This window comes from Panthera tigris, chromosome E1, assembly GCF_018350195.1.
Source record: "Panthera tigris isolate Pti1 chromosome E1, P.tigris_Pti1_mat1.1, whole genome shotgun sequence".
Lineage (NCBI taxonomy): Eukaryota > Metazoa > Chordata > Mammalia > Carnivora > Felidae > Panthera > Panthera tigris.
The window spans coordinates 11,421,141-11,444,753 of record NC_056673.1 but is presented as its reverse complement, the minus strand read 5'-3'; the positions used below and the strand labels follow the sequence as shown (position 1 = coordinate 11,444,753).

The 23,613-nt window shown below is 55.9% G+C and overlaps 1 protein-coding gene across 5 annotated transcripts in view; it reads right to left on the bottom strand.

Annotated features, from left to right (window-relative positions):
• Nucleotides 1–1,634: 1,634 nt before the first annotated feature.
• TOM1L2 (target of myb1 like 2 membrane trafficking protein) overlaps nucleotides 1,635–23,613 on the bottom strand; it is a 121,171-nt gene continuing 99,192 nt past the window's right edge. For 2 of the 5 annotated variants that reach the window (XM_042967355.1, XM_042967357.1), the window contains exons 8-16: nucleotides 23,066–23,199; nucleotides 20,743–20,791; nucleotides 19,822–19,945; nucleotides 17,916–18,033; nucleotides 16,853–16,928; nucleotides 14,394–14,459; nucleotides 8,717–8,776; nucleotides 6,804–6,840; nucleotides 1,635–5,742 (exon numbers count right to left, since the gene is read on the bottom strand). In XM_042967355.1, the coding sequence (XP_042823289.1) occupies nucleotides 5,588–5,742; nucleotides 6,804–6,840; nucleotides 8,717–8,776; nucleotides 14,394–14,459; nucleotides 16,853–16,928; nucleotides 17,916–18,033; nucleotides 19,822–19,945; nucleotides 20,743–20,791; nucleotides 23,066–23,199 (819 nt within the window). In that variant the 3' untranslated portion in view covers nucleotides 1,635–5,587. The remainder of the gene's footprint in view (nucleotides 5,743–6,803; nucleotides 6,841–8,716; nucleotides 8,777–14,393; nucleotides 14,460–16,852; nucleotides 16,929–17,915; nucleotides 18,034–19,821; nucleotides 19,946–20,742; nucleotides 20,792–23,065; nucleotides 23,200–23,613) is intronic. The other 3 variants (XM_042967356.1, XM_042967358.1, XM_042967359.1) reach the window with 3 other exon arrangements.

The window sequence follows — 23,613 nt, the reverse complement described above, 5'->3', positions numbered from 1 at the left end:
CACCTTCTATTCACCGGGACTGGGGACTGGGGGTCTCCCAACCTTCAGAGGCCCACTCCCACACTGCCCTGGTGTGGGAGCCTCTCATTCTGACTGGCCAGAAACAGGCAGAGCCTCCACAGAGCTCCCTAGAGCAACTGGGAGCTGGGTGCTGCCACTTCTGACCTGGGCTGGGGATGGTCCCATTGCGGCCCCCGTCGTGGTCCCTCCTGCCCTATACCAGGAGGCAGGGCAGCCCCCGCCTGAGCCACCCTCCTGCAGGGCTGGTGTTCAAGGTGGATGGGATGGCCTCGCCTGCTGCCCACCCCTCCAGGCCCGAGGTCGGAGTTGGAGCGCTGGGCAAACCCAGGTAAGTGCGTGGGTCTTCCTGGCTCTGTCTTTTCACCTGAATACAACAGGTTGGGTAGATGTCTTTGCAAGTCTTCCAGGTTCACCTGGGGGCTTGATAAGCCCACCCCACTCCAGATCCTCAAACCCTGTGTGGTGTAGGGATTAAAGGGCTCTCAGGCTCCTCTGAGCCACTCAGGAAGATGCAGGCACCACGTGGCTCCCACAATGTGCTGCTCAAGGACGCCTGTGCCTCTGGGCTTGCTGAAGCCTGCTTCCTGGAGGACCGTGGCCTGGCAGCAAGCACCCAGAGTGGCCAGCTCCCAGGAAAGGACAGAAACCTTTTAAAACGGGGAGCGCTGGGGGGGGGGGGGTGTGTGTGTGTGGGGAGGTGTGTGGGGGGTACTGCTTTTTGGGGTGATGAAAATGCTCAAAACTTGATCATGGTGATGCAGGGATCTTGAGGCCCCTGCACAACTCTACGAATAGACTGAAAACGACCTAATGGGACACTTAAAATGGGTGCATCGTATGCTATGTGAAATCAGATCTCGATAAAGCTGTTTCTAGAAGGGGGGAGTGGTTCTTGGAGCAGCAGCTCTTAAACTCCCAGTGTGTGGCACAAGCTGTCCAGATGTTTCGGTGGATGCCTAACTTTGGGGAGCCCAGGAGGAGATGGCTCTGGCCTGTTTGCCCAAGGCCTGGATACCTGGGACAGGGCTGAGGGCCTCCCGCAACGTGCCTAAGGCCTGGCATAAGACGTAGAAAGAACCACAGGCTCTGGTAGAGCTCGCAGGCAGGCCATGGCAGGTTTCCAGCTGCTACAACCAACACCCCCAAACCAGCCTTGTGCCCCAAGATAGCCAAACTGGAACAGGCATGGGGATTTTCCTTTAGCCCAGACTCACCGGCACCCTCAAACAGCCTGGGCATGGGTGAGGGGGGAGCGGAGCAAGCTTCCAGAATGGCTGCCTTTAGTGGGGCCCCTGGGGCAGCCCCTGCTTAGAGAAAGCAGGTGCCCTTGGGCACCTGTGTGGTTCGATGGGTTACGCGTCCGACTCTTGGTTTCAGCTCAGGTCATGATCTCACGGTTCGGGAGTTCAAGCCCCGTATCGGGCTTTGCACTGACAGTGCGGAGACTGCTTGGGATTCTCTCTTTTCCTCTCTGTTCCTCCCGCTCTCCCTCCCTGCCTCCTCTCAAAAATAATTAACACTTAAAAAAAAAAAAAAAAAAAAAAAGCAGGTGCCCAGAACTGGCAGGTCCTTTAGACAGTCACAGCTGACTCCACAGAGATCACAGAGGAACGGTTTGTTCATTTATTTATTGTGGTGTATTTTACATGCAAGAACCCAAACTAGAGAGACAGTATCTGGAAGGAGAGCCAGTGGGTGGATGGACGCGCTGAGCCTCGAGTGCACTGACCCGCCCTCCAGAACCGGCTCTGCCCACAGAAACGCACAACAGTGAACAGAACATCAGACTTCCAGGACTGGACAACGAACTCAACACGTCTCTCTTTCAACAGCCCCCCCCCCCAATCCTGAGACCCTCACAAATTAAGTGCAAACTTTAGAAAATAAATATCCATCCCCCTTTCTCCAGGGGAGCCTGGAGATTTCAGACACGAGAGGAGGAGTAGAACTTCAAGGCTGACAGCTGGTGGCCGCAGGGGCAGCCTGGCTTGGACCCCCGCAGACAGGAAGGGCCGGAGACGGGCACTGGGAGAGGCGGGTACCACAGGGGGGCATCTTCTGGGGGCACGCACACTCAGCCATGGTGGTGAAGCTGGCTGTTCCCCATGGGGGTGGACGAGCAGAGGGGCCCAGAGTCCCTACGGCACATGGAGGACAGACTCGTGGTGGGCCGGCTGGGGCAGGCAGAGAACACGGCACTCCTGCATGGTGCTTTTCCCCTGCTAGCCCACAGTCCTCCACAAACCATCCAGAAGGCTGGGTCAGACTGAGTTAGAAACGTGTGTAGCAGACGTGGAGACAAAGTGGGGGTGGGCGGCAGGAAGGAAGAGGAGGGACAAGAGTGTAGGAGGCTGAGCAGCTGTCTGCCCCATGAAGCCGGAGGGGTCCAGGTGCCTGCTGCCACCACTCTCCCTGTGGGAGGCCCTGAGTGACAGTGAGGGCCCCACACCTCCCCAGGCCCCCTTGCTCTGGACCCCAGGGGGAGGAAGGGAAGGGCAGTGAGCCAAGGCAGATGGCCCAGTCGCTCACACCGATGGGGCTGACAAAACAGAAAGACAGGACGGACCACAGACGAAGTCACCCTTCCCTCCGGCCCCAGCCAGCATCAAGCCCTTTCAGCTCAGAAACCCCTTGTCCCGGCTGATAAGCAGGCGGGTCACCTCTCGGCCTGGCCCCAGTCGGCCTGCTCAGTCCCTGGGAGGGGGGCTCCCAGGCAGGGACTGCTCTGGGCCAGGCTGGCCCAAAGCCCACTAGTGTGCCCTGGGTCAGCTGCCCACTGGCCACAAAAGTAGGCAGGAAGAAATGGTTAGTTTTCTCATCTCAGCACACAATGAACACAGAAAAGGTTAAACACATTCCCAAGAAAATATTTTGACAAAATAAATATTTTAACCTATAATCAGGTATAATTAGTGCTTATAAGGAATCCCAGCAATAATTTAGTGTAATTAAGTACATACTGTATCTGTGATTTCTAACACTTGTGGAGCGGCTGGTGGCTCGTGAGGGTCTCACTCTCCCGGGGGGTAGGCACTGGCCAGCTTTCCTGCCGGAGCGCGGCTCCCTTCCCCAAGCAGGGAGCCTGGGAGCCGTGCTCCCCACATGGAAGGGAACCAGTGGTTGAGTGGCCTGGGGTGCCTGCGGGCCGCAGGACAGAAAGGGCTGAGCAGCACCCCCTCAAGGCCACCTGGGCCCCTGCTTGGGTTTTTGCGCGGGCCGCACGCATGTGTCACCTCAGCTTCCAGGTAGGGGCAGGCTGCCTCTGGACGGGACTTGTCAACAGGAAGGGCAGCCGCAGGCCGGGAAGGCAGGGGGCTCTCCCCTGTGTGAGCCAGTGCCTTCCTGCCAGCCCACAGGCTCCATCACCATCTGCCACCCAGGGGCAGCCAGGACTCTGCAAGCCCTGCCTGGAGTTGGGGGGCAGCTCTGGACCGTGGGTACTAAGAGCAGCTGTGCTGGGTTTTCCCCCAGACAGACACAGGCCTCGGCTTGACTCTGCCAGGAGCCTCCTCTCCCCTTGGGCCCTTCAGGCTCCTGCTCTTGGGGGGACTTCTCCTTCCACAAGGCGGGGACGCTGGCTCTTCCCTCAGAGGCTGCCGGGCTCGGCCGCGGAGGGACGGGCCCCTGACCCTCACAGAGACCAGCGCTCCAGGCCGCTGGGGGGTACTAGCTGGGTGGCTAGGTGTAATCGGACCATCCCAGCCACCTTCTCGGCAGCTCACGTCAAGCCAGCTGACTTAAGACTTCCTAACGTCCAAATAGGCAGACCTCAGGGGGCTCTGCCTGTGAGCAATGTTGACGAGAGGAGGAGAGGACCGAGGGGTGGGGTCGGGGTGGGGGACAGTAGAGGTGTGGCACTGGCTGCCAGGGAGGGCAGGGCTGGAGTCAGGCTGGCTGAGCTCTGATCTCTGAGGGGGAGTTTCCTGCACGTCCTCTGAGGAATCGGGAGTGTGACACCCCCGGCTGGTCCTGCCAGGAGGGCCCCCAGCCAGACCCCGGACCAGGGCACAGGGTTCTGGGCTAGGCAGCGCCTCGCTCTCCACCAGAGGTGCTGGGCCGTGGCCTAAATGCGTCTTCCAGAGCCTGAGGCACTGATGTTGGCCTGCGCCCAGCCCGGCCTCTTGACCCCACTCCGGCTGCCAGGTGGGAAGGGCTGGCCACGCCACGGCTCGGGAACACGTCTGGCCCCAATACCTGGGCAGCGCCTTCCGGAACACTGACCCGGGCCCCGGGGACTCACGGGCTGGCTCAGAGCAGCTGCCGCAGCATTTTTCTTTTCCTGGCCAACCGCGGCACAGGGGCGGGGCGGGCTGCACCCTGGACCGCACCGAGCCTGAGCGTCCTGCCCACGGCCAGGAGACACCCCGTGACGGGAGCAGGTGTCCTCAACCCCTAGCTCTGAGCCCCAGGCTGTTAGTCTTCTAGGTTGCTTTGGAGAGAGGGTACAAATCAGCAGCAAGGGGGGTTGGGGGCAGGGAGAGGGCAGGCTGTCAGGACGTTCTGTGGAGGAAGCAGAGACCACACCAAGGAGCAGTGCAGGGACCCTAAGGTCACTCCAGCCCCTTGGTCACTGGATCTCCAAATATGGTGCAGAGCCATCTGCTCCTGGACCCTGGAGGTAGTGGCACAGAGGCTGCCACAGACCAGGTGTGCTCACAAGCCCACCAAGCTTTCCCAAGCAGCCAGAGCAATTCCTCCCCATGCGGGCCCCTCCACAGATGGGGACGTGGGGCAGTTTGGTTTACAGTTGTGTATCTCTGTAAGAGCTAACCCGTGTGCCTCGTGACCATCATCCATGGGTCGCGTGCCGTCTTTGCAACTGCCTTTGGCTCTCCCTCTCCCTGGGTGCATCGGGGACCCCTCGCTCCCAGGCTCAGCTGCTAAGCCAGCCTGGCGTGGGCCCGGGTTAGCAGCTGAGTGATGGAGAGAGGGTCAAGAGGGCGAGAAGCCTCACACAAGGGCACCCGCAGAGCCTTCTAAAGTGCCGAGCACGCCAAGTGCCACAGGGGGACGCGCGTCAGGGAGCAGCATTCCAGGGAGGGAGACCAAGCCCACAGGTGCAGACAAGCCCTTTCTGGAACAGGGGCACGGGAGCGTAGGCCGGTCCAAGGAGACCCACTGAGTCAGGTAGGGGCAGGGCACGGGGGGGGGGGGAAGGGGCTGGGGTCGGAGCCCCTTCTCTGTGGGCAGAAACCGGAGGAAAGGCAGTCCAGGTGTCTCCTCAGGAAATGGTCCCACGGGGACTGCCCTGCCTGGGTCTGGGTCCCACTGCCTGTTCTTCTGGGGAGGACACATGGGTAGAGGGAGCCTGTGGGCCAGAGGGGCGGGGGCAGGGGAAGAGAGCCTCTGGCTGCTTTGATGCTGTCCCACCACCCAGAGAGAAGAAGGTGGCTAAAGCTGGTCCTGACTAGTGGGAGGCCTGGGAGCAAACACAGTGGCGTTTCCATGGAGACACAGCAGCACAGGACCGAGTGAGGACTGGGGACGGGAGGAATGGCCAGTGCCTAGTGTGGACCGGGGGAACAAGGAGTGACCTGCCATCTGGGGAGCCGAACCGCAGAACAGCTCACAGGGCGAAGAGGGCATCCTCTGACCGCTCAGGCTTCTTCCGACCGGAGGGGTTTGAGGCTGGGGCCGGGGCCGGGGCCTCCCCTGGGGGCGAGGGGAGGTTGGGAACCATTTCAGCAGCTTTGGCTCTTTCTTCGAGGAATTTATCGAATTCTGCAATACAAAACCAGGGCAAGGGGCAGCGTTGGTAGGAGGCTAGGCCCACAGTGAGGCTCTAACCGCCACATCTCACCTGCTCCCCTCGGAGCCCCATTCACTGTCCCCACCCTCAGCACACTAGCCTGGGCTGCCTGCCAGGGAAGGAGGGAGGCAGGGAGCGGCAGGGGAGCAGCCAGCCAGAGCCAGGGGTGCTTCTGGGCCCCGTCTGCTGCCCAGACACCCGGGCTTGATTTCCCCCTCTGCCGCCTCCAGGGCAAGCAGGAAGCCTGGCTACCCGCAGATGGTACAGGGGGAAGGGGCAGGTACGATTCCAGCCCCACCCCTCTCAATTGGGGCTTTTCCATGCACCAGATCAGCACTGGAGGCAGGGCAGGGAAAGTTGGAGGGGCAAGTCCCCACTTAAACTTGGCAGAGAACATCCCCCTACCCTATGCTCATCCTCCAAGCAAGGTTCTGCCAGTGGAGGGAGTCTGACCAGATGGTCTGGCAAAGCAGGGAGGAGGCAGTGCAGAGGGGAGAGTGGCAGGGAGTGGGGGAGACAGGAGGAGCAGGGGAGAAAAGGAGAGGGCGAGATGGGGGGGGTTGGAGGACCTTGATGGGAACTTCCCTACCCGACCCGTCATCCACTGGCCCCCCAGAAGTGGGGTCCCAGAACGCCAGGCCCGATGAGTTCCCTAGGCAGCCCTGTGGACTGCACAGCATGTCTTGTCTCTCTGCTAGATTAAGAATTCGGGGGTAGGGACAAACTGATTAGGCTTGCAGATCTGGGGGTCACGCTGACCTGGGATGGCAATCGGGACCTACTACTCACTAGCTCTGTGACCTTCTTAAAGTCACATGTTCTGACACTTCCCTCATCAGCACGGGGCCTGGCTGGGACAGAGCAGAGAAGCCCCTGGCCCAGGAGGCCAGGCCAAGCAAGGATGGGCACCGGAGATACGCTGGCAGTGGAGGCTCCAAGACAGTGGGGTGCCGGCCCCTATGCACCTCAAGAGTCTGGGGCAGGGGTAGCCAACAGAAGGTGGGGAGCTGTCAAGGTGCTGGCCCAGTCGTACCTTCACTTGTGACACCCTCTTCCAGGTCGTCGCCCTTCTGTGGGAGGAGCAGAGAGAGCAGTATTAGGGCCCAGCCTGGGCCAAACCCCCATTCCCTGTGCCCAGAGCTCTGCGATAGTAAAATACTGCTTGTCTTACTGAAGACACGGAAACTTTTGTTTTCTAGAAAGCAAAAATAAAACCACCCCAAACTCCGTAGTTCTAGGCTTTGATCCTCCAGAAGAACCAGAAAGAAAAATCCAAAAAAAGGCGCAGGCCGGTTCTCTGGGTTTAAGGCTACGGGCAGGACCACAGCAGGCCTCTGGCCACCCAGTGACACTCCCAGAGCAGGGCCCCAAGGAGGAGGCTGAGCTGCGCACGTGCCCAGGGCCCCCTCAGGTGCTCCTTCACTCAGCAGCCACAGGACTCTGGGAACCCGCTGTCCATGCCAACAGCTGGGAACTGCATGAGGCCTGGAAGGGACAGAGCCATGAAGTCCATGGCACAGGGCCGGATACCAAGCAGTATTTGGCAGTAAAGCGCTGTCCAGCCAGAAGCCATGTCCCACGGCCTCCTGTGGCCCAGATTCCGCCACCTGCTGCCGGTTCCTGAGAAGCCATGGGAGCTCAGAGAGCTCTTAACGATGACAGTGGATAGGACTTGATTTCTGTTTGGAGAACACAGTGGTCACTGGGAACTTACTGCACAGTGATAGGGAAGGGAGCTGGATGGGGAAGCGGACAGGGCCTTGGGCTCAGCAGGAGACGTGGCTTCCTTCCTGGCCCTGCCACTGATCTGCTCAGCCTTGTCAGACAGGTCCCTCCCCCTTTCTGAACCTTGGGCTCCCCGCCCCCCCTGCCCCATGAGGTGAGGGCCTTGCTCCTTCCTGCTTTGTCTCTGTGACAAGAGCTAGTTCTTTTCCAGGCATTCCCTTGGGAAAAATATAATGGGGTGTTTTCTTCCTCCCCTGGCATGGCACCTGGGTGCCTGCCTCGCTGGGCAATGAGTGTCTTCAGAAAGCCTGGCCTTGTGGGGAGGTGGCCCGGAGCAGTGGGAGGCCCTACCCTAGTACAGAAGGGGGCCAAGTCGGCAACCCACTGCCAGCCAGGCCAATCCTGTGGTTAAAGATGCTCTGCTCTGGGGACAAGGTCCCCTGAAGAGGTGGCAGCTAGGAACAAGAGATGAGGAGGCTCTAGGACTCAGGGAGAATCTGCCCAGCCCATGACCTTGGGCAAGCCACTTCCCCTCCCAGAGTGCATTTCTTTGTCAGCCCCCCTGGCCAGCAACCCCCACTCTGCCTCCCCTGCAGCCGCCTGAGAGGGAAAGTGCTTTGTAAGCAGCAGCAGGAGGGACCAGCCCCTGCAGCCCTCCCTTTCTTGGGACCTGCTGCCATCTGCAGCTGCGTGATGTTCTCACCTTCCTGTCCTAGCCCTGCGGGTAGAGACAACAGTCTCGAGGGTAAGGGTTCTTTTAAATCCAAGACACCAGAACATACCGGGGAAGTGGGGTGACAAGTAAAAAATAAAAAAAACGAGAACAAAAACAAAAGCAAAAACACCAACCAAAAAAACCCCACAAAAAAACAAAAAAACACCTGGCTCATCTCTGTATATCATTTACAGTGAAAAAGAAAAAATAAAAATAAAACCCACAAAATCCCCCCCAAACCCAAACAAAACCCCAAAGCAAAAGAACCCAAGCACACACACACTAGATACAGAAAAGTAACTGGAGGCAAGTGTGTGTGGTTTCGGAGCCAGCCAGAGCCCTGCCTGCCGAGGCCCCGGGGCTGCGCCCGGAGCAGGTGCTCTGGGCCCAGTGGGCTTTCCTCCTCTGCCACCCCAGTGGGGAGCAGCCCCTGGCCCCGGGCCTGTCTTCAGAAGCACCTCTGCCTTGCCACGCCCCACACACAGAAGAGAAAAGTCGAGTCTCACCAGGTCCGTCCTGAGCCACACCTCAATGTCGTCCATGACAGAGGGCTGCGCAACGGGGATCTATGGAGGCGGCAAGCAGCGGGTCAGGCAGCCCCACAGCCAGGCGAGGGGAGACAGAACACCGAACAAAATAAATCATCAAAAGCAACCCCGGAACGAAACCAAAACGTACACAGAGCAAAAAAACACGTTGGCACAGCAGGCGCGGGCAACACAAGGCAGCCACACATGAAATGGCAGGTGAGGGAAGCAATGAGGTGGCCAGTTCTAAGAAGCAGGGCTGACCGGCGGGCGCTGGGGGGGGGGGGGGGCAGGGGGGGGGAGAGGAGGAGGGAGGGCAGCAGTACGCATTCTTGAAATGGATAACTTTTTGACTACTCTCAGCCCAGGGCTGCAAAGCACCTTCTCATCTCAGGAATGCGCTGGTCCCACAGGCTGGTTTCAAACTCATCAGGTTAGGACCCTTGGAAGAGTCCTGCCTACCCGCCATCGAGCCCAGCCCCTGGGAGTGACTGGAGGAGACACCAGGAAGCCCCTGATGCCCCTGGGGATCCCAGGTGGCAGTCTGCCCGGAGCAGGGGGTGCAGGTGGCCAGGCGGGCGCTGAAAGTATTTCGGAATGTGTCCCAGTGCGTCTCTGAGTGGGAGGAGGGGAGCACCGGGGCCTGGGTGCGGCCTGGCTGACAGCGGGCGGGCACATCTCACCACCAACACAAGCGGGCAAAGCTGGGGCTTTGAGGACCAAAGCGACGTTGGGGCTTTAGCGGTCTTTGTGTCTCTTCAGGGGAGAATCACGAAGCAGTCCTGAATGCAGCGGCTCCTTTAGTCTCACCCTGCCTCCCCAGCTCTCAATGGCTGGCTGCGCTTCAGGAGCCAAAGAAAAGCTCAACTGAGAACCAGGGAGCGGTAGCCGGGGTGGGGGTGACTGGGTCCCGAGAAAACAAAGACATGCCTCACGGGTGCCTGAGCAGTCTCCATGCCTGGCCCACCTGTGGAAGGCCTCCGGGGCGGTGATTCTGAAACATCCGTTTGGCTAGAATGCAATAGCGGCTCACAAGTCCACTATTTCTAGAAAATTCTCTAGCACTGTGTCTATAGCTGGTTTCCCCCCAGCGTCACAGTCTAGGGTAAGAATACAGTTAAAATAAGCACCGGGAAGACTGCCTTGGTGTTTGCCAAATCTGAAAAATAACATGAGCTTAACAAAGGAAAAGAACAAAGATTTCCTATTCCCAGCCCTGCCCTGACGGGACAAGCCGCTCCTTAGAGACGGAAACCTGCTGCTGGCAGAGTTTGGGGCGTGAGGTAGAGCAAGGGCCCCTAGGGCGGCCCGAGTGTGCCGAGCAGGTGTCCCGTGCACACACGCACTTGGCGAGGCTGGCAGCCCCTTCGCTCTGGTAACCTGGAGCGCCTTCACGTGTATCGTGCCGCACTACAGACCCAGCGTGGGCACCCCACACGCGTTTTCATAAAGGTTCAAGCCCACCCCTTGATCAGATTAGGAAGACTCTGTCTATGCTGTCCTTTTATCTCTTTGACTTACTGGGAATCTCGTGTTGGAATAAAAAAAATGTCAAGGAGTTCAAATCACCCTGAAATGACTCCTAGGGACAAGGAGCACATGACTCTCATTCCAGAGGGCACAGATGCCCAGCGTGGATGTGCTAACAGCACCCAAGGCAGCACCCAACTCCTCCATCGAAAAGAAAGCAGTAAAGGCGCGCGGAGTGCAATCTGCTAATTTTACGCTTGCTGGCAGGACTTCTGTCTTGACATGTTCCTGTGACAAAAGATGCCAATTTTCATTATCTTGATGCTTTTAAGTCAGAACGCCTGGCCTCTGGGAGGATGCGCGCCACGCCAAGTTCCCAGAAACAAAAGCTTGGAAAGTTAGCGGCGTCTCCAAAGAGAAAACATGGCCAACCGCAGTTGTTGGGAGTGTGTGCTGGGCTTTCTTATACCCACCCAGCTTCAGTCTATCGAGGAGAAATGGAGGTTTGATGGGTAGAGCTTTCCAATGTGCTGCAGAAACTTGAAAAACAGCCACTAAGGGGTCATGGGTCTTAAACCTTCAGATACGGCTTTACAATATTTTTGTTACTGCTCAAAAATAAGTCCCTCGAGGCTGGGTATCACGCTCCAGTTTTCTTCTTTGAGGATTAATCTTGAAAGCCAGCACGCTCAGAAAACAAACACTGACATCTGAGAAACTCCTCACCCCTTCAAAAACAAAAATTTCCCAAAAGCTGGATCATGGGAACGCTTTTCTTCCCCCTTTCAGATTTCTCCAAATAAGTAGTGTGTTTATGGAAGGGCATCCTCCAGGCAAAGCCCCAGGAGCCAGGCTGATGACAGAGCACTGGGCGATGGGTCGGCTGGGCTGGGCTAGTCAGATCCCTGGAGCATATCACTTTTTTCTGGACTTGCTTCTTTCTTCACTCAGGAGCCCTGGAGTCTCTGCTGTCCTAAGAAGCCTCAGGACTTTGGGTAAAGAGGCAGAGCAGGGAGAGGGGGGCTTGGGCAGTTCTTGGCCTCAGTCTCCCCATCAGAGAAGTGGCGTGATGGCTAGGTTCTATTTAGTTTTCACCCCACAGGACTCCGAGCCCCTTAACTTCCGGGTCAGGGTTTCTGTTTTCTAATTCAGAAGCCAGGAATATCATGACGATCGGAATTGACTCCTTCCAGTATGAAAGGCACTTGGCCTCAGGGCCAGAATCTCCGTGGAACTAGGGGGGAGAGCTAACGGTAAAGCTTATACAACACAGGGCAAGGGTTGACCTGCTTGTGGTTGCACACAGTAACTTACCCATATACACCTCCTACCCTGGTAAATCAATGCCTTGAGCGTAGCACTGGGGTAAAGTTTCTTCTAATAATGTGGATGCCACCAGACACAGACTAAACGTGCACACTGCTCTCCGAACAGGAACTACAGAAACTGGGAGGGACGAGGAAGTTCCCTCGTCCATGCCGATGGAAGGGAAGGGAGAGGCCTTGGCCAGCGAAGAGGGCACTGGACTCTGTCACTGCCCCGTGGCTTTGGGCACGTCACCAAGCCCCTGGGAGGCCTCAGTGTTCTCATCCGTCAGATGAAGCCTGGCCCAGCTGATCCCTAAGAGACTGTGGCCTCTGACATGCCACGGTTAGAGCACCTTCTTGGGCAATGATTCAAGGCTGAAGGCTAATCCAAGGGTCTGAAGAGGAGTGTGTTGGGGGAGGGAGACAGAAAGGGAAGAAGACGCGAAGTAAAAAAAAATAAGAGAAAGTTGGCACAGGACCACCCTCCAATAAAGGCCGGCGCATACAGGTCTGGCTTGGCTGAGCCAACGGTGAGACGCGCCCGCCCATCTTCAGGGTCCAAAGAGAAAGCGGCGTGTCGGGTGCCAGAAGTGGCAGATGTTGACGTGGGCGCTGGGTGAGCTGTCTGCCGTGCGCTGACCCTCACTTGGCTCCACTTAGGGGGCGGCAGGTGGGGGGCAGCGGTGCCACCGGCTCGGCCACAGCCAGTGCTGTTTGTGACTCTGGGCTTGCTGTGTCCGGGGGTCTGCCGGACCGGATTACGGCACCCCTCCATGCGTGGGCTTGGGCCGTAGCACACTCCTACTACCAACCTACTTCTGCTCTTGTTGGGGCCGACACTCGTTCTTCTCAGGGGATCTTTCTGGCTGCATCCTGCTTATGGCCGGGGCGGGGGGGCAATTTCCCAGCAGTCTCCAGGCAGAGCGGCTCCTGACGCTGCTCAGGGGTCTCTTCAACTGGTAATGAATCTGGTATTGTCAACTGTGGTGTTGCAAGTCTAGACCCCTGAAGTCCCAGGAGAGCACGGGCCCATTTCACAGCCCCCAACCCACAGGGAAACCTCAGAGTCTGATTTACAACGCAACAGGAACACTTTCTGGAGAGCTCAGGTGTGCTATTTCACGAGAACTGAGAAATCCTCCCTACAACATGGTCCCCCCGCCAAACATGAGCAGCAGCCTAAAAGCCCTTCAGCCTTACTCAAGAGTACAAAAAGTTTCCAAGTAAAGAATTTGTACTTGGGGGTTTGGAAGGACTCAGGGCTTCTACACTAGGGGAAATAAGGCAAAGCAATTAATATACATTGTTTAAAAGAAAAAAAAAAACAAACCACTGCAGTCAGGCAGGTGAGATACCAGGTTAGCTGTTAGTTGGGTTTGTTTCTGGAAAGTTGGAGACTGGAGCTCTAGTGGGGGGCGGGGGGGAGGGGATCTTGTGTGGGCAGAGGCAGGTGCCACCACCAGCTGCTAATGCCACACTCAGGGTAGTTTGTTCGGGCAGTATCCTTTTTCGCAGGATTAACGGGCACAAGGACACACGGCTGGATCCTCCCAATTTGGAACTGGAGTGGACATGGTCTCCAGGAGTCCCGTTCTAAGGTCACCCACACACGAGGACCACAGCCCTAGCCTGTCTCTGAAGTCAATGAGGGGCCCGGAGAAGCCTGTGTCTCTAAGAATGGCTTTGGGGTCGCGTGCAGGAGAAGAGCAGTATGAAGTGCCTGCTGCCGACAGATGGAGGAAGGCTGGCCCCGCCCGAGCGTGGCTGTGCCAAGGTCCCTAGCTCCAAGCTGGGGTGGTAGGAAGATACCCCCACCCCCTCGATTCTGATGGCTCCGTGTGGCCATTGCGTGTTGGCCACACCTCGCTCAGACAGGTGACCCCTGCCGTGCCACCTACAGCCTCAGACATGCTGGCCTGCCTGAACACCCCTCCGTCGGCCACAGCCTGGCCCGCGTTCCAGGGGTCGGTTACGCTTCTTCCCCAGTATGTGTCTAGTGTCTGCCTGGCTCCACCCCGGAGGCTGATGCCTGACTGCTTCTATCGTCCCTCCCTCTGTGCACCCTCTCCTGTTCCAGCCCTGCCACACACGCACGCACGCACAGACCTTTGGTCTCTATGTTAGAGGTGCTAGGCGAGGACGGTGGCTTCATTAGAAGTGTAATCATCACGCTGAGGCAAGTGGCCTGGAACGAGGTCACCCTCTCTCTCTGTAGCAGACTCAGGGCCACCTACCTGATCAGATGAGGCAGGAGAGGCCCACTCGGGTCTCTGTGGCAGAAAAGCTCTACTTGACGAGAACTGTGTTGATGATATTCAACTCCCCTGGCTTGGTCTTCTTTTTATTCTGTTCTATTGTGTTTGTGTGTTTAAGATGTCTCAAATTCTTCTGGGGGATGTAGTGGGCACACATTTACTCCATTATAAAAACCCATCAGCCTAGGACTGCCAGATCTAGAGGCTGGAGGGGGCTTCTCCAACTGATCAGATGCTTTTGAGTCTGTTCTCTTAGAAATGTCCCCTCCTAACAATAAGCAAAAGCCACAGTAACTTGTGCTCATCCTGGAAAGCGAATACTGCCGAGAGCTCCAGAGACAGTAAAAGGAGGGAGAGGGCCCTCCCCTCACTTCCACAAATGTCCCAGACCCTTAAGGCCCAGGGGCACGGACCTTAGCAGAAAACCAGAGGCGTTTCTAGGACTGAAAGTCTGTGGCTTAAGGAGATTGTACAAACACAAGAAGACATTTTGGCAGGGGGAAATTTGGCATCCAGTCATTAGGAGAGAATGGCCTTGTACTGTCTGACTCACAAGGGCTCAGCAGGTGACACAGGTAAGCGCTGGGGTAGACAGGGGGCTCGGCTCAGCTGGTGACCTCTCACCATTCCTTGGGTTATGAGCCAGCTGTCTATGGGCTCCAGGTCAGAGTCCCCACCTTTACCTTTCTTCTGGGCCGAGGACAGAAAAGTCCCAGAAAGAAAAGTCACAGCAAGACCCAGGATAAAGAAAGCAACAGTATATATCATGGAAATGAAAAGTCACTGTTCAGAGTTGATCTTTTGTCATGTAAGGAGATGTGACCCATTGCCCCCGCCCCCCTCCAGCATGTCCCCCTTACCTTTCTGGAAAAGAGAAGAGAAGTTTAGTAACCAAAAATCCCAACAGGGTAACATAAACTCATGCCAACTATTCCCACACACTGGGAAAATCTCCACGGGGTCACAGAAGGCTGGCCACGGCCGCTTCTCCTGATTAGGGCTCTCGGAATTGGCAAAGGGTCAACTTTTCAAAGAGCCAGCTTTTACCAAATCATTTCTCCTTTTTTTTTCTAAGTTATTTCTGCCTTTTTTTTCTTTTCTCCTTCTCAGTTACTTGGGTTTTCTTTTTCCAAACTCTTAACTTGAACACTGAATTTGGGCATACTGCTCTTTTTGAAGTCACAAAGGTATTTAAAGTTAAGACTTCTGATTGGATTGCATTGTGGAGGTGTGGCTCTACAATTTTCTCCCCTTCACTGTGTTCTTAATTTCTCCTTTGGCCCAGTTCTCGTATCCAGGTCGGTACGGTTTAGGATATGGAACATCATGACCTGAAATACTGGCCTCAAGATGCATGTGAGTGAGGGTGTGCGCACACACATATACGAAGACACAGACGCGCACACAGTCACACACAGACAGGGATATACATATACTCACACAGACGGACACAGGCACACAGGCACCACAAGCCCTGCTTCCCCTCATCGAGCGGTAAACATGAAAGTAATCTGCCTGCCATCAGGTGGCAAACATGCTGGAGTCATCAAGATCTTTGAAAACAGGGAGATGGGCCAAGCCACACGCCCAAAGGGTGAAGGGCGGGAGGCTGGCCACATCTCCTGAGCTTGGATCCAGGCCTAAGCACTAAGAACAGCAGAGGTGGCACACCCTGGTACGGACGGCGGCAGGCCCTGGGGACGGAGTGGGAAGCAAACCAAGTTGGCCTGGCTGAGGGACAGAGCTACAGGCCAGGTCAGGGTGGCCAGGAGATGTCCTCACCTGGCAGTGTGCTGGTGGCCTCAGCCCGGTGGTGGGCCCTCCTAACACCCTCTCTCGATTCGGGGGGGGGACACATTCTAAGTAATGGGAGAAATGGAGCCACGACCACTACGCAGATTTGGGGAGTCCGGGTCCCAGGGGTGGAAAGGCAGAGTGCTGAGACCTGAGGCAGTTGGGCTGGCTCTTCTGTGCCCCCTAGTGGCCAGTGCAGAGGGCCGCACACCCCTCACACCCAGTTGGCTGAGCCAGAACAGAGGGACAAGTCCCTTCCCCAGGGTGAACCTTCTTCCAGAAACCAGGCCGCAGACTGCTGCCTGCCTGGGCCCATTTGGACAGGGGCTGCAGGAGCCCAAGAACCGTTGTTCTGAAGCAAACCTCCCCGTCCAGTGGGCAGATGAGCACTGCTCCTTTCTAACCCAGCTGGGGGACCCTGACAAGAGGTCCAGCCGTTCCGGGGCCCTTATCCCCACAGCTCTCCCCGTCCCCGTCCCTGCAAACAGACGCTCATTCACACACAGCCACACGCATTCCTAGGCGAAAAGGGGTGCGATCTCATGAGAAGCATTAAGACACAAATCCTTTCCCCTGCAGTGACCTGAAATCGTACAGAATCCACAGCTGCCATCTGGGGCTCAAACAAGCACCACCCTCCACTTCAAAGCACCTCTGCCTTTAGCCGTGCTCCTTCCAGACACGGAGCTGCCCAGAGCACCCTCCTGGCCTCCACCCACTGCTCCTCCCCCCTCCAGCCCCAGATCCCCAGACAAATCCTGCCCATCAGCTGCCTTCTAGTGGGTTGGTACTGCTTCTCTAGGCCAACTACAAACGATCAGCAGAGATGCGGCTCAGGTGAGCATTTCCCTTCCTTGTAAGGGCCGTTATTTTGTCGGAGCACTGCCCACCCCCAGGGCTGTGTAACATTTGGGAAGAGACCCTATCTGGCTGTAGGAGACCTGCGCCCTGAGAGCTCAGGGCCATCAATGTAGGAAGACAAGGGGCTGTGGAGCTGGACCTCCTAGGACGGACCCCCACTTGCCATCCACACTCGGTGCCCAGAGCATGCTGTCCCTTCTCTGAGCCCGTCTGCTCTGGGCTTCATGGGAAAGCTGACTGGGTGGGCATCACCCACGGGCTGGAGTGAGGACGCAATGAGGCAACACAGTGCTCTCATGCCCGTCTCCCCCAGTGTGCCCTGCCCTCCATGCAACCCAGCTTCTGCTTCATCACCCCGCCAGCTTTACGACGCTGCCCGACTTTCCCTCTGGAGGACTCTGGGCAGGTAAACAGGGTGAAAGACCTACCACTTCGGAGCTCTGTTTCCGACTGTCTAGTGCAGAAGCGAGTCCTCCAACAGCCTGGGGGTCCTCGTAGGTTACCCTGGAGACAAGCAACGCAAGCAGTCAGTACCCACCCAGTGGTCCCAGGGGACGGGGCGGTGACCTATAATCACTTTCTAGTTTCCCACAGACTTGGCCTTCGGGCAGAGGCTACAGTCCCAGCACTGGCTCAGCCCCTCATTTCCTCTGGGGTCTGGGACACCGTACCCCTCGTTGTTCCTCTCAAGTAACAATACCAGGGCATCTCTAAAGCCCAGTGATGGGACGTCAGAAGTGCCCTGACGCTGCAAGTAATATTATTTCAGAAGCGGCAGCCTCGGTAGCATCTGACAAGGAAGGTGGTCTCACGGTCTGGGATTGGGGTCTGTCACTGACCGTGGAGTTTCTCTCCCTCTGCATTCTGACCTCTTTTGCTGTTAAAAGCAACTTGTGCTGGTGAGAGGTGCATGGCGGCCTTGGGTTTCTGGTCAACTTGTTGATGCCTGAGCATGGGACTCAGAAAGCTGAGGTGCTGGGCTCCAGGAAAGCACCTGCCTGCCTTAAGGCCGAACAAGAAGCTCCAAGCATGTGTCTATGCCTCCCTGAGATGCGGGGGAGGGTGTCTATTTTAGGATCAATTTCCCCAGTTTCATATGGCTTATCCTGGCCAGAGCTGCCGTCAGGGAAGCCTCTGCCCACACACTCGGGCAGGAAAACCATGCTGCTAGGCCCTGCCTGGCTGCACCCTCCTAGCTCCTAGTTCCTCTTCAGCAGCAGCACAGGGAGCAGAGAGAATGAGGGGCACTCTCTTGCGGATGGGAGAGATCCGACTACAATCAACCCTGAGGCGGGGAGGTGGGGGTTGGGGGGGGAGGTTGGTGTCCATTCAAAAGCTGTGCCTATTGCCAAGTCTTCGCGGCCATATTTCAACGTTCTTGGCAGTCCTGGATCTGGTAAATAAAAGGCGTCTTTGTGTTGGCCTGTGACCAGGCCTGGATCAATCCTCCCCCAATACCTTCCGAGAGCCACTGAAACGGTCCCCACATACGTCTTGCGTTGCTCGGCCAAGGAGCTCCCTCTCGTCTGGGCAAACATGTCAAAGCCATCACGGGGATTACACTGCTGGAGTGAACTGAGGGTGCCACTGACGCTCTCTGTCCCCAAGTCTGCGGCAACAAAACAAAGGAGGGTAGGGTGAGAATAAAATGTGGCCCGTGGGCTTAATGAAGGATGCCCAAGTTAGGAAGCCAGTGGGCAGGTTAGAGTTCTGGGTCAGGCAGGGGGAACATAGGCCTCTCCTCTGCACTCCCAGCCCACCACATGCAGGAGGAGCCGCGGTGGGACCCAGATGGGGGACAGAAAAGCCCATCCCCCAGGCTACTCAAGGTGGGCAAAGAGTCCTCATGAATGGAAGCGAGACTGCTGGCAGCGGGGAGGGGCCCAAGGCCAGTACCCCTGCAGATTTCCCACAATTCTCTGACCAGTGCGTGCCTCACTAACTCTGTCAGGATATCTAAGGGCCTGGGTCATGTATTTACTGGACAAATATTTTGCAGGCACCCACCACGTTCAGAGCCAGCTCCTGCGTGCACCAAACTGAATTTGACATGGTCCTCGGCCTAAAGGAGCGCAATGAGTAGGTGGGAGCCAGACAGACGATACCAGTACCTAGCTTGAGACACTGGAAAAGACTCAAAACTGACCCAACAGTGGGGCTTGAAGGCCAAGTGGACTCTGCTGCAGGGAGAAGGGGGAAAGGTAAGTACCAAGGTACAGAACCTGAAGTCCAGGGTGTGTGAAATGAAAAATGCTTGTGGACAGAGACTGAACACTAGAAGGAAGGCAGCTAGGGCACCTGGGTGGCTCATCAGTTAAGTGTCCAACTTTAGCTCAGGTCATGATCTCACAGTTCGTGATTTCGAGCCCCGCATCAGACTCTCTGCTCTCAGTGCAGAGCCCCCTTCCGATCCTGTCTCCCTCTCTCTCTCTCTCTCAAAAATAAATAAACATTCAAAAAAAGAAAAGAAGGAAGACAGCAGAATTCAGTTTGAATTTTGGATTTTAAATATGGTGGCCATATGCTGGATGGATTCAAGGCAGAGAAATCTGTTCCGAAAGAAAAACAGTAGCTACAAATATATGAGATGCCGAGAAGCCAGGATTATAGTAACTGACAGGCCACTAAATAAAAACCCTGTTTGACTGAAATGGAATAAAGGTATAAAGAGAAATACTAAGAAAAAAAAAGGAAACAGAAAAAAGCAAGACAGAATTTTGCAAGGGCCATGCATTATTATCTCAATACTGTCATTTTGTTATAGATTCGTATCATCCAGCATATTTGCAGCATCTAGAATCATATACACACTTTCAAACAGAGAAGTGGAAAAGTGGTGAGTTTCTTTTGTTTTAGGATTCAGGCAGTGGAGCACTTTAGGCTGATGTTAGTTCAAGGAGAGCAAATGTATCAGTGTCATCACTTCCTACTTCCAAGTCTGTGGCAGACATTACCAATCAACTACAGACTCAGCTTCCAAGCTCTGATGTGGCTTCAGCATCCTTCTTAGACCTGTGTCCCAAGTAGCCAATGAGCTAAAACCTATTTGCCATCCTTGGCCTAATTTATATTGAGAAGACAATCACTTTAACCACATGGAATATTCCAGATAAAACACAGCAGCTACCTTTCTTTTAAAGCAAACAACTTCCTGTTCCTTGGAACTCCCTCCACCCCTTCTTTGCAACACAGGTTTAAACTTTTAAGTTTAGGGACAAAAGTCATGAACTAAAAATGGTACAATTGGCCAGGCCTCAGGAATACACTTTCCCACGGATTCCTCAAAATGCTCTCTCTGGGACTTACAACAGAGAGAGAGAAATGGACCCTCAGCCCAGACTCACAATTACGAAGTGGCCTACAAAGGAGACCCTCTTTGTCCCTATGAGACACTTACCCAAGCCTGCAAGCTGGGAGGAGAGAGAAGATGGGGGTGCCGTGTTCCCCACCATTGGGCTCACCACAGCTGGAGACCCCGGCCCCAGGTCTATTAAGTTGTCTTCGGTCACTTCGTTCAGTACCTGCCAGAGCATAAGATAGCGGTGAGCCTCGGAGCCCTGGTGCTGGGCTCCAAAGCCAGCAGGCATCGTGCATGGTCCCCGAGGAAAAGCATCAACGTTTCCCCAATACAGGAACAAGGCAGTCTCCCTCACCTGGGTTTCAGGGAACTTCAAGGGTCCATGGTGGGCCTGGCTGTTAGTGAGCTCTGCATTGGCTCCTCCCCCCACCAAAGGAGGCAGGGCTGAACCAGCCACCAGGACAGTCACTGTCCCAGGAGCTGTAACTTGGGGCTTCTTTGCCACCCTCCTGCCAGGAATGTGCCTGTTAGCTCTTCCTCAGTATCCCACCAACCAGAGCTTGCTCTGTACTTTTTTTTCTGAAGCTTATTTACGTATTGAGAGAGAGAGAGAAAAAGGGCACACACACAAATGGGGGAGGGGGAGGGGCAGAGAGGAGGAGACAGGGAGAGAAAGAATCCCAAGCAGGCTCCAAACAGCCAGCACAGACCTAGACGCAGGGCTCTAACTCATGAACCGCGAGATCGTAACCCAAGCCAAAGTCAGACGCTTAACCAACAGAACCACCCAGGCGCCCTGAACTTGCTCTTTTTTTTTCTTTTTTAAGTAAACTCTACCCCCAATGTGGTGCTTGAACTCATGACCCCGAGATCAAGAGTCGCACGCTCCACAGACGGAGCCAGTCAGGCGCCCCTAATTGCTCAAATATTGAAGCCCCAATTATAAGAACCAAAGGTGAGACAGAATGGAGATAGGCCTCCCAGCCTCTGGAGATGAGAGAATTCTGAAGGAATACTTACTCCGTTACTGGCATTTTGAACTGATCGGCCTGACCTGTATCGTTCGAACCTAACGGGGAAGGGAAAGCACAGTAAGGGGCGTGACGTGGCACAGTGATGCTCCCTGGTCCCGTGAAGAGCTCCTGGGGACAGAGCCTCCAGGAAAGGAGACCAATCGGGGCCACCTGGGGACCAGGGAAAGTGGATCTCCCCACACACAACTTCACCACGCCTTCCTCCGTAGGGGGCGCTGCCCTGGAGGAGAACCAGCCTCCAGGCTCACCCACAAGCCCGCTGAGGGGAGGGACGAAGGTGCTGGTTGGCACATCCAGGGGACCAAAAGCTCCCCCAGCTGTCCCCTCACATCCTGGGCCCAGAGTGCCCCTCTTGCCCCTAGAGGGGGTGGCTGGGCCAACCACTGTACCTGGGGGGTGCTCAGAGGTCTGTTTGCAAAGCCAGGAGAGACGCGCAGCCCCCTCCCTATTTCACAGAGCCGCACTAGGAGTGATTAGCCTGTGTCGCTAAAATGCCCCCAGCTCAGCTTGCTGGTGGAAAGGGGGCGGGGCGCACACAGGACAGACAGCCAGAGGAGGAAGACAAGCACAGGCCCCTGGCAGGGCCAGAGGACTCCCCAGTAGCTGAGGATGGGACTCGGCTTGGAGCGACCACAGTGAGCCTCTCCTGTGGCATACCCAAGTCACTCTCACACCAGGTGGGAACACAAGAGCAATTGTGAGGCACGTGTGTAGGCTGCCCTTGCACTTAAGAGTTCCAAAACGTCATGGGCAAAGCAGTAGCTAAGAGACTGTCTCCAGCCAGAGGCTAGAGACAGCAGGGTTTATGGAGATCTGCTGTCCTTCCACATAGGTCTCCCCACGGGCCGGGGTCAGTGCCTGGTGACCAGTGATCCCCAGGAAGGACCATCTGGTTAGGCGATATGTATCCACTGTGGTCTCAAGAAAGACTTGTGTGTTTTTATGAGCCATGGCCTATAAGGAGAATGGGAGTATCAACCCATCTGAAAAGTTTCTAATCCTGGGGTACCTTTCCCCCACCATCTTCGAGGGACGATTAGTCTTATCAAAAGGTCTCAAGCCAGAATGATACCTCAGGGCTGCTGGCCCAGGCTTTGCTTCTGAATTTGTGGTCAGACTGGGCATGGTTGACTCGGGAAAATGCCCACTTTAGCCCGTCTTCCTATCCTAGGAGGGGCTGAAATGGGTTTAACAGGTGAAAGGCCACGCCCATTGAAAGTAGAGAAACCAGAACCACATGACAAAACTGAGGGGTCTCGGGCTGGGAGTCGAGGCACCCCAGATCTGCTCATCTCCACCAGACACACGAGGCTCCTGGGTAGCTCCACATTCTTACTGCAGAGGTTTCTTTGTCTGTCAGATGGACAAAGGACTCCCCGCCCCCCCCCCCCATCCCTACTATCACAGTCAAAGCTGAGACAAGGCCCAGGGCTGGGACACCCAGAGCAAAATCACCCTCGAAGTCCCCTAGATGCAAGTTATCTGTCACACTGACCCTAACTGATACCAGGGCCCCATGTCTCCGAGGGCCTCAGACTTAGGAGAAGGTTGGCCTGGTCAAGGTGCTTTCTGGTGCCTTCACTGGGGGAAGCCCAAGGTACAGGCACCGGAGTGATGATATGGGAGCTGTACCTGCCATTACCTCCTACTGACAACTGCTGCTCCCGGGGGAGGCTTTGGAAAAGGAAAAGAATTTTCAAGTTGGTTACCTCAAATCCAAAAATGATTTGGCTGCAGAAAGAACTCAAATGAACGTGTATGTACGCATGTTGAGTGTGTGTGTGTGTGTGTGTGTGTGTGTGTGTGTGTTTCCCTAAGCAGCAGCATCCGGCACTTACACCCTGCCTTCTTTGGAACACTCTAGACACACTGACATTTGCAAAGGGAGGGAAAAATCTTTTTCTTCTTTTTTTAAAGATGGGAAAGAGGAAATCTTTTTTCCTTAGTAGAGAATCCCCCCCCCCCCCTTAATCCTTTTCAAACTCAAAGGATCTTCAAAGGAGCAGGTGCGAAGCTCTGGGGCCCTGCCCTCCCCACCCTTGAGGGGCTGGGGGTACTGGGGAAGGCTGGGCGGCCTGAGGCTTGCAAAGGGCAGAGCCGAATTCCCCACGTCACCTTCCGCCCAGCCGGCCCGGTTCCCAGGAGAACCGGAGAAGCATTTTCCCAGTCAGCGGGGGAACACATTAGCATCTCTGATGACCGTTTTCCAACTCTAATCTCTCCCTCCCCCTCTCTCCATTGTTGAGGAAAGAAATCCCTCTGCCAGGGCACCAGCCTTTCCCAGGGAGAAGAAGGGCCCTAACCCCCACCTCTCGTAGCGGAGGAAGACGTTGTTGAGGTCATCGTTGACGTGCAGCAGCTCCTCGGTGACCTCCTCGTTGGACACGCGGGAGATGAGCTCCACGATGCGCTGCTGCATGGCCCGGCAGGTCCTGTTCAGCTCCTAGGGAACACACGCGCCTCTGGCTAGCCTGCTGGGGACGCTTTTGGTCACATTCCATTTCCTTTGGGAAAATGTGTGCCAATTCTTAAAAGTCACAAAAAGAGTGCACGCTTGTCCAGAAAGCTGGACGTGGGTGGGATGCAAAGTGGAAGGCTCCTCTCTGCCTCCTGTCACCGCAGGGGAAGTAAGCTCTTGTTCAATAGACGGGCAAGCGTCCACAGCTAGCCGTCGTACGTACATCGGTACGTGTTTGCGCAGACCGTTCCTTACATCTAAGAACAGGATTCTTTGCAGCTTGCTTTTTCTCTTCAGCAAAATACTCTCGACAACCTTTTTTCCCACGGCTTTGTACAGCCGGCCTCGTCCCTTCGTGTATTATATTACACTTCCCCTTCCCCCCCAACTGCTGGGCAT